Source organism: Ceratosolen solmsi, unplaced genomic scaffold (genome assembly GCF_000503995.2).
Source record: "Ceratosolen solmsi marchali unplaced genomic scaffold, CerSol_1.0 scaffold43, whole genome shotgun sequence".
NCBI lineage: Eukaryota > Metazoa > Arthropoda > Insecta > Hymenoptera > Agaonidae > Ceratosolen > Ceratosolen solmsi.
The window spans coordinates 2,365,293-2,375,523 of record NW_011948431.1 but is presented as its reverse complement, the minus strand read 5'-3'; the positions used below and the strand labels follow the sequence as shown (position 1 = coordinate 2,375,523).

Here is a 10,231-nt window from a genome sequence, read left to right as displayed (position 1 = left end):
TTTTAAAAGATATACAACGAAAATCGCGATTCAAAATTATTAGTTTGTTTATTAGTTATTCCTCTCTTGTTGAAACTGTAAGATCTAATTGATTTTTATTATTAGAGAATTATTGGCAGAAACTATCTATGTAAATATATATATATATATATATATATATATATATATATATATATATATATAATCCTAACAACGATCAATGACTGAAATGTGGAAAAATATAAAACTTAACTAAATGTACACAACTCTTGCGCATCTTTATATACTCTCTCTCTCTCTCTCTCTCTCTCTCTCTATCTCGCACACAAGCGCATACACGCGCACACATCCACCTCCCTTTGCATTCTTTCACTATATTTTAACGTCGATCTCAATTGTTTGTCTATTTCATACTCACACGCACTCAAAAACACATTGGTATATCATTATCATTATCATTATTTGTTGTTTTTTTTGTCGCTTGCTTAACTATCATCATTTTTTTTTTCTTGATCGTTTCTCTCTTCAAATTTACATAAAGTACAAACTTATGAAAACGGGGAAAATCGTAAAACAGTTATACAACGTAGTCAGTGTGTATTCTTATATAGCGATGCTTTATAGGGAGGTATTATCATCGTAAGTATATTAAATCAATCTCCGCCTTTTCTCTCGGTGCTTCGTGGTGGTATCGTATCGTCGTCGCCTTCCACTTCGTTCTTAAATTAAATGTTTTCTTTCTTTGTTTTTATCTTTCTGTCACCATTGGGTGTCCAATTTTAAAGTTGGTTAATGTAGCACTCGTGCACGCACAGTAACGTTTATTTTATTTTCACGTCGGCCAAGCGATTAGCGAATTGTTGCAGGTGCTGACGTTTCCAAGTCGCATTGGCGAAAGTAAGGAGGCGCCGCCATTGTCAACGTAATCGTCACTGTCGTTGTCGTCGTCGTCGTCGTCGTCGTCGTCGTCGTCGTCACTGTCGTCGTCGTCATTATCATGGTCATCGAGGCTCGCAACGTATCTAGAAATAAGAGGAGAGAGGAGAAAGAAAAGTCGCGACACGGCAGTAGTTAATTGCGTCTCGCGTACAGCTCTATTCGTCGTCGCTCCGTTATCTTGGTCTCATTTATTATCAATCGTCAATATACATTAAATCATTGTTACAAATTCCTAGTTTCGTGTATCCTCTTATTAAACTACTATTTGACTGTATATATATATATATATTAACACTTTTTTCCGCGAGTTAGTCTTTCGCCTTCGTAAGAGGCTTTTAACAACAAGAGCTTCCCTTTCGTCGCGCACTCAAACCCCTCGTCTCCACCCCCCCCCACTATATCAATCTCACCTCACACCTCTCTCTCTCTCTCTCTGTCTCTATCTCTATCTGTCTCTCTATATTTGTCTCTGTCTCTCTCTGTATCTCTCTGTCTCTATCTGTCTCTCTCTATCTTTGTCTCTGTCTCTCTCTGTATCTATCTGTCTCTCTCTGTCTCATTGTCGACTCTCCTTCTCTCGGCTTTCACTCGACAATCAGCACTATTATCCAATCGCACTATTTTTATTTAGCAACAAATGAGCGGCGTAATGTAACATTACAGCGATTCCTCAAAGGCAGCCATCAAATCGCTTTGCATGTTCATGTCGATCTGGCCGGCCATCTGAAACGATAAATAAATACCACGATTCTATGGCGGATACCGCATCGAAAAATTGTTTATATTTGGGTTGGTTGGTTGGTTGGTTGTTTGGTTGTTTGGTTGAGTGGGTGGGTGGGTGAGTGGGTGGGCGGCTTGGTGGGTTTGTATCGTAAGTGCCGAAACGGCTGCCGGGTAGAGTAATGAGGCTACTGGTAGGCTAACGGCACGATTTCCGATCTAGCTATTCTTGGGTTTGGCAATGATTCTTTTTTCCTTAGCGATTTAACACAATGAGCGATGATTTGTCTTTTTTTTTTTCTTAATTAAGAGCCCGACAAGGAGTTCCTAAAAATATTGGCTTTTATGAGCTTATCATTGATCAGCTCTTAATAATACCTTGGCATTGTATTTATTGAAGTATATCAGCACAGTGAAGGTAATTTTTGAAATTACACGCACATTTATGCACGAATGTTTTTTTTCTTCTTTTTATGCCGAAGATGAACGTGCAGTATATTATTCACATTATTTGTTATGATTATTAATGCTCGTAATTACCGGTTTGAAAATTTATTTCAATATTTCTCGTAGGGATCTTTTTTTTTTCCATCGAATTACTTTAATCGTCATTTTTCCATTCGTATCTTCGGTCATTTTATCGATCAAACTCAATGAAAAATCATTAGTGTTTTATAATGAATTTTTACCCAATGATTTATATTGGAATGGCGGTGGTACGGATGAAAATACAGGGACAAATAAATTCATCGAAGCAAATTTTTGCGATGAATGTTCAGCGACCTCGAGAGATTCATTGAAAAGAAAGTATGTCGTTATTAATGAGAAGAGTGAGAAAAATAAAAGCATTAAGAAGAATCAGATGTCTTATAGGTAAATGCCAGAAAAATTTGAATGTGCAAAGAAAAAAAAGTTTAAACCAATGTCCACGAGTTAATACGTTAAATATCTCTGGATGGATACAAATAAAAAAAAGAAGATCCGAAGGTATTTCATTTCGTGGTAAGACGAGCTTTTCAAATTCATAAATTATCGCTTAAAGTAATAAATTATCCAAACATCGAAGAATTATAAATTATCAAAATAATCGATTAATTATTACACATTGAGCTAAAAATAATGTATAAGTGACAAAATGAGTTAATTAAAAGAGATCTTTCTTTTTTCTGTATTTTTAATATGATTGATTTATGACACGAACGCTTCACGTCTCCTTTCATTACTTCTATACAGCAAGATTATAGGCTACCGATGCTTGCGTTTCATTCATTATTCCTATCCGCACTCTGACGCAAAAGTTTCGAAAAAGAAAAAACACAGTATTAGTATAATATTACGCCACGACGTGTATCGTAATAAACAATATAATGGCAAATTATTTACGTAAGCGATTGAACGGCGTTAATGGTAAATTTCTAATCAATAATATGATTAGTCGAAAGGCGTTAAATTTCGGGTTTCAATTTTTTTTTTTGTTTTTCTTATTTTGTATTAACGAACCAATTATGTCCGGCTGGGCACAAAAAAATTATTTCATTATACGATCTATGATCGAATGCGCGCCGTGACGCAGGACGACTCGGTTCGGTTGAAATGTTAACTAACTCGAGCATATTCGTAAACGCGTTAACGTCGGTTAATCCATCTTCCACCGATGAATTTTCAAAATCGCATCCGAGATTTTTCGCCATACGGAAGAATCGATTCTAGTTAATGTTAATTCGCAAAGGCCAAAGGGACGCCCCCCCCCTCCCGCCGACGTGTCGGGGATCGATATTATGTAATAAGCAGCCGATATCAAACTCTCCCTCATACTTCGGCCTTGGATATCGAGCAAGCATCGGCCGTGGGGTGGTATATGGGACGGGGTGACCGAGGCCTGGTGCCCCAAAGGTCTCGTCGACGACTCACCGCCTCGCGTCGACGTCGCTCCTGCTCCCGTAGCCTCTGACGCTCTCGCTCGGCGGCCGCCTTCTCCTGGCCGGCCGAGTGGCTCGGGCTGCTACTGTCGGTCTCCGCGGCCTCGGCGGCTTTCACGGCCTCGACTCTCGTGGCCGGGGCGAGGCTCGTGGCCGTCGTTGTCGGTGCCGGCTCCGCGACCGATTTCCGCACCTTGTCCAGGGCCTCCTCCTCCTCCTTTTCGCGTCGTCGCTCGCTCTCCTGACGCAGGCGTTCGCGTTCCGCCTGCTCCTTCTGCTGGCGGCGCATCTCCTGCTGCTCCAGTAGCGCGCGTTGCTGTGAACGAGATACAGGGTGAGAGAGAGAGAGAGAGAGAGAGAGAGAGAGAGAGAGAGATTGAGAGGAACACTGCGAGATCGGCGGCAGGGTCTCGGATTTTCTTTTCTTCGTTCTATTACCTTTCTTTAATAGCGAGTGAAATGTCACGCTACACGCCTAAACAAATTATGGACTACTTTGTTTACTAATCGAGCCGCTCTGACGAGTTTACTTTTCTATTGGGTCTGTTATTGGGATTGTAAGCAGCGGTGGGTATTGTATACGAAGCGCGAGCTGTCGAGGAGCGAGTGCAGGTTTGCGAAAAATAAAGGAGGCTGCGTTCTCTCTCTTGTCGGCTCGAAAGATTAGCCGTCCAGTCGCGTGACGATTGCTAATGCAGAGAACTCTATGAAAAATTTCATGAAACCGGCACTTGCGTACGTACAGACATTGATACGAGGATCTTATAACCTCACCTAGGAGCGCTAAGTGTAATTGCTCGACTTACTCTGTCTTGCTTCTCCTTCGCTTGCTTTTTAAAGGCTTGGAACGTGTCGCGGGTCGCGCTCTTTGTGCTCGTACCAGCGGCCGATTGTGGACTCGAGGCCTGGGCTAACGACGACCAAGATGATGCATTTTTCACATTCTGCTCCACGGTCTGGGAATACACAAGATCATTGATTACGAATGGGAATGATTATCAATCGATGTGCTAAAATCAGTCTTTACGCCAATATTTAACTTTAACGTTAGAAAAAAATTTATCTCCCTAAGTTCGATAATACACTCTAGAAGACATTAGATAACGGCTTTTTGGCTTTGAAAATATGTGAATGACAATAATAATAATAATAATAATAATAATAATAATAATAATAATAATAATAATAATACGCATTATTATCTTTCAAACGTGTTTTCCATTATTTAAAGTGGAAAAATATAAAAGACGAGGCGATGTTACGTCACGATAACTCCATCTTCTCTTTCTAATGCATATAATAATAATAATACATTTTATAACAAATATCCATCGATTTTATACCGACAGTTCCAATTCTTTCAACATATCTTAAATTAATATATAAGTGGCTTTTAATCTTTGACTTTATTTTGTTTGATTTTGTGCAATCGTAGTCAGAATATATAACAAAAATATAAATTTCAGATCACATCCACTTATCTACTCTACGATACTAAACACGATTTCCTTATAAACATAAAAAAATTCAACTTTCATTGATTCTCGCATTAATTTATATATATTTTAATAATTATAAATAACTGCATGTAAATAATACCTTATTCTTGAAGGCTGACGCAAAGTTAGCTGCAGGATTTTTCGAATCAGGTGGGGTCATTTGCTTCTTTTCCGGCAATAATTGTGAGGTCGAATGATTGGTCATTTGTGGTATTCCTAAAGCAGTCATTTCTGCAAAAAAAGCTCCGGCTAGAGCAACAATGTGATGTGACTAATTAGTGAGCGTTAGTACGGCGTGATTGTTTTAATTACAAGATTTACCAAAGTGCGTGTGCTGGTGAGAAGACAGAATCACGAATAGAAGATTTATACTAATGGTTAGAGAGAGAGAGAGAGAGAGAGAGAGAGTGAGAGAGAGAGAGAGAGAGTGAGGGGGGGGAGCATGCTCATAATTTAACATAAATATACTTGGATGCGATTGTTATTGTAAACATTTGTATCGAAATGTAAACGAATTGCAATATAAATTTTATAAAACCATTTTTTAATACTTTCTTCCATATTTTATATTTTACTAATTACTTTAATTCTCCATAACGATAAGTCGATAAAATTAATATTAAAATTAAAGCGTTACTTATTATAAAAAGAAAAATTTATTATTACAAGTTAGTGGAGAACATAAATAAATGTCGACATAAAGCTTTAAAACGAATAATTCTCTCGAAATCAATTTATACGTCGAATGTAGTTATAAATTTAAAAGGTTAGAATGCAAATAAAATTAATGTAATCGTAATAAGATAAAGCTACGTATGAATATAGAGAATCAAAAGACAAATAAAATATGTATAAAGCAAGCAAGATAATATCCTTTCACCACCACAATATCCTATTATTCGGAATAAATTGCCATTGGCAAAGAATAAACTTATAAATTAAATTTCATCTTAAAGATAGCATTGAAATTTTGGCGGACCAAGTAGCCTTACCAACGAAGCTCCGTGAAACAAGCAAAATAAAGAAGAAATAGAAGCTGGCATATTTAAAAATAATTACAAAACTTAAAATAAAAGATTCGACTATGTTGCAATTAAATTGCAATAAAAGCAAAGCGAAGCGAAAGCATAAAATATATGTATAATGTAAAAAAGAGATAAAGGTAAAAGAAGAATAAGAAGAGAAAGAGGAAGAAGAAGAAGAAGAAGAAGAAGAAGAAGAAGAAGAAGAAATAGGCAAAAGGAGACTAGTCCTTCCAGCGAAGCCACCTACCATCCATCTTCTGTGGGATCTGCTGTTGAGCCGCAGCCATGGCCATAGCTGCCGCTTTCTCGTCCTTCTTTATCTGCAGCTGCGGTATCTGCATGGGCATGACCAGCGAGTGCGGATCGAAGATCGAACCTATGCTTGCCATGTTGAGATTCATGCCGAGGCCAGGTATGCCATTGTTATTGAGCATATTTGGCGGCGAGCTGTCCTGTCTCTTCATGTTTGAGAAGCCGTTCGAATGCTGCTGCTGCTGCTGCTGCTGCTGCTGCTGCTGCTGTTGTTGTTGCTGCTGCTGCTGTTGTTGCTGTTGCGGATGATGATGAGCGCCAGTGGACGCGGTGGCGGCGCCCATCGTCGTCGTCATGTGACTGTTCTGGATGCCGATTGGCGATGACACGTTTATCATGCTTTCGAGCTGATTATGCATGGCCATATGCGAGAGTCCCTGCTGCAGATTCATATTGAGATTACCGAGGTTGAGATTGCCGAGGTTGAGGTTGGCCGGTATCGCCGACATCATATTAACGGCGCTCTTAACGTCCGGTGGCAGCAGATTTATGCTCGCACTGTTAGCACTACTATTGTTGCTCGTCTGGTGCGTCAGCGACGTCTGAATCATCGGGATGTGTTGTTGCTGTTGCTGTTGCTGTTGTTGCTGCTGTTGTTGTTGTTGTTGTTGTTGTTGCTGCTGCTGCTGCTGCTGCTGCTGTTGCTGCTGTTGCTGCTGCGGTTGCTGTTGCGGATGATCTTTTTTCGAGGAAACGATCGATATATTCGAGGCTAGTGTCTGATCAAGGCCCGTGTGCGTCGTCGTTGGGGCGGACACTGTTTTTCGGGGGCAGGAGCAATGTATGTGTTAATAGGCACTACTGATTTCATAGAATCTTTGTTCTATTGTGCCGTAAGTATGTTAATGCAATGACGAAACTTGTGAAATTAATCGATTGATTTTGAGGACGGTAGCTTTAGCTTACAAATTACAGGTGATTGATTGACGGTTGTAAACGATTATTCGACAATAATGTTCCTATTAACTTTTACTATTAATCAGGGAAAGCTCCAGCAGTACCAAATAATATCAGAATTGCAAATGTGACCTTTGTTGCGATTAAACGATAGTTTTTCTTTTCTTTTCTTTTTTTACTTTTTATAACCTTTACATTTAACCAAAATTTCTCGAAAATATTAATTTTGCTGGACAATTGACGCGTTAATAATATTTGTTAATGTTCTAAGCATAATATCATTTTCAATAACAGAATTTTCAATGATTAATTAATTATTAAACGGCTGGTTATTTACCCTTGATTTTTATGATGTAAATTTTGTCGGTAAATGTTTGATCGAATTATAAATAAATAGCATTTCGAGTTTCATTTAAAATTTTCATTATCATTGAAGCAAATGAAGAATAACATCATTTCAATTAAGTCATTAGTATTTTTTAAAATATTTTTTAGGCTCACCATTATCGTTATTATATCTTATATTTAATTAAGCAACTTAATATATATCTTTATAATAATTTGGGAATTATGGTAAATTGTCAATGGTTTTAAGTTCATAAATTTTATCAGAAAGTTATCGCTAATATCTGCGCTTGTCTCTTTCACTATCATCATCGAAAGTAAAATACATATCGGCATATTATGATTCTAGTACTATCAACTTTAGAAGCATATATTTATTTTAATTATTTTATATACTTAAACAATTATAGTAAATCGATGGTATTTATAGGCTATGAAAATTTCTAATAATATTTAAAAAAAAAAAAAAAAAAAATCAATAGGAGAGTATATAATAAACTGCCATACTATATTTTTATAATTGTCTTGTCTGGCGTGAAGTTTATTTTTTGTCACGCAAATGTCATAATATAAGCTTGAAATTTACTCAATTTTCTTACTGTTATTGTTGAAGCAAATTGTATCACACATTGCAATCAATTCCCTCGACATTAAAACGAACGATATAAACGATCTCGCTACGTAACCTATTATTAAAGACCACGAAATAGTAAACAAATTTACATAAAAATTATTAAGTTCAATTAGCTACGAGTTACATGATCATATATCGTTTAATGTTCTAAATAAGAATTATAATAGGAGCTGTTAATTTTAATTCACTTTCGACAATTTTCTCCATCAATTTCTCCAAAAGTTTTCAACGAGAAGAATTAGCTTATAATCCATAATTTTGCAAGTTAGAAGAATAGCTTTATAAAGAAATACTTTCTCACATTTTATTTGAAAACTTATTTACATTCAGTATTGCACTTTTCAATACAAATAAACACTCAATATACAGTTACATATGCACGATATACATAGTATGAATTACATTTTCTAGTAAATCATGGCTCATACTTTCTAATGGTTATCGAAATTAAACCATTCAAGCAATGAAATTAACATATTATTATTAAAAACGAAAAGAATTTTGAATATGTGATTTTTATCTTTAAGCGATTGAAATTTATGTTAATGTAAATTAATACCTATTTCTCGCGTCAAATCAATTACTGATCAAATTTAAAAATAAAATATCAAACAGAAAGAAATTTTCATGCAAAATATGAACAATTTTTAATAGTTAATTAGAAATTATTTTATACTGTAGAAGAAAAAATTTTATGGTAAAGGAATTCATAACGGAAGAAAAACATGCAATAGATTCAATATTAGTGTACTGGAGGGGAACACTGATAAGGGAAACTACAATTTTTGATAAGATTTAAATTTTGAATTTTAAATAAAAGCCATCGTTATCTGTACAATCTGATTAATCGCATCATTTGCTTCTACTTTCATATTTTAATAATTAATTATCGATTAAAGAATAAATAACGAATAAAGATATTTAATAAAATTGAATAATCAACAGTCCAATTAAATTTAACTTGCCTTTACGTACAAAATTCAGTGCCTCATAAAATTGATAAGCATATTTCTAAGAAGAATCTAATGTATTTTGAAATTATTTTTATTGTTTTTAAAAATCGATACGATACCCTCCTTAATTTGTGTCAAATATTCTGCTTAGAAAAACAAAAAAAAAAAAAAAAAAAAAAAAAAAAAAAAAAAACTCAATAAAAAAAATTGAATAAATCTCTAGCTACGCATATATTACTTTCTCATTGATTTTCATTGTCTTTTTGTTTTAATTTAATCGTTCTAAGTTTTTGATATTATAAAGTTCGTATCTAAATTAATATGAAATTAAAAAATATGTAACGATAAACATTAAAATAATATTGTACATTAAAAGGATATGTAATCTCAAATTCAATTTTGCATATAGAATCAGCGAATTAAATTTTTTTTTCTTCTTTTTTTTTTTTAATTTATCATTAATAGCTAGTAATAATAATTATACAAAAATATTCATAATATTAAAAACTTATTATAAATTAAGTAAAATTCAAGTTTGTGATTTTCATTCTTCCCATTGGAACTGCATATTTCCTTTAAATAATCCTATTTAAAGAAGAAATGTTGATACTTTCAAACTAATGAAAGCTTCAGTATTATTATTAGCAGGCAGCTTATAATTTTAGAAATTTTTAAACAAGCGCAGATTTAACGACAACTATGCAAATTCGTCAATTAATAAAAACTGTCAATGATTCCCACCACTCGGACAACGAGTATAGACGCATATAGTTATATAATTATTTCTGTCAGGTAATTTACAATAATATATATGTTAAAAATTATGTAGATGATAGTTTTTGTATGTTTCGAAACAGATGTGAAAGCTGCAGAGAATTACTTTATCGTCTACCATGTACTATACCAATAAACAGAAAAAACAAACTTATTACGGAAAAATCAATGATGAATGTCAGAGAAAGAGTAAGACAATATAACAACACATGTCAACGACAATTTAATCGCATAG

The 10,231-nt window shown here is 35.0% G+C and overlaps 1 protein-coding gene across 1 annotated transcript in view; it reads right to left on the bottom strand.

Annotated features, from left to right (window-relative positions):
- Positions 1 to 1,460: 1,460 nt before the first annotated feature.
- Positions 1,461 to 10,231, bottom strand: part of LOC105364174 (homeotic protein female sterile) — a 52,596-nt gene continuing 43,825 nt past the window's right edge. Inside the window, exons 22-27 of the mRNA XM_011502044.1 lie at positions 7,068 to 7,150; positions 6,329 to 6,977; positions 5,157 to 5,305; positions 4,364 to 4,513; positions 3,550 to 3,873; positions 1,461 to 1,641 (exon numbers count right to left, since the gene is read on the bottom strand). Coding sequence (XP_011500346.1) covers positions 1,576 to 1,641; positions 3,550 to 3,873; positions 4,364 to 4,513; positions 5,157 to 5,305; positions 6,329 to 6,977; positions 7,068 to 7,150 — 1,421 coding nt within the window. The 3' untranslated portion in view covers positions 1,461 to 1,575. The remainder of the gene's footprint in view (positions 1,642 to 3,549; positions 3,874 to 4,363; positions 4,514 to 5,156; positions 5,306 to 6,328; positions 6,978 to 7,067; positions 7,151 to 10,231) is intronic.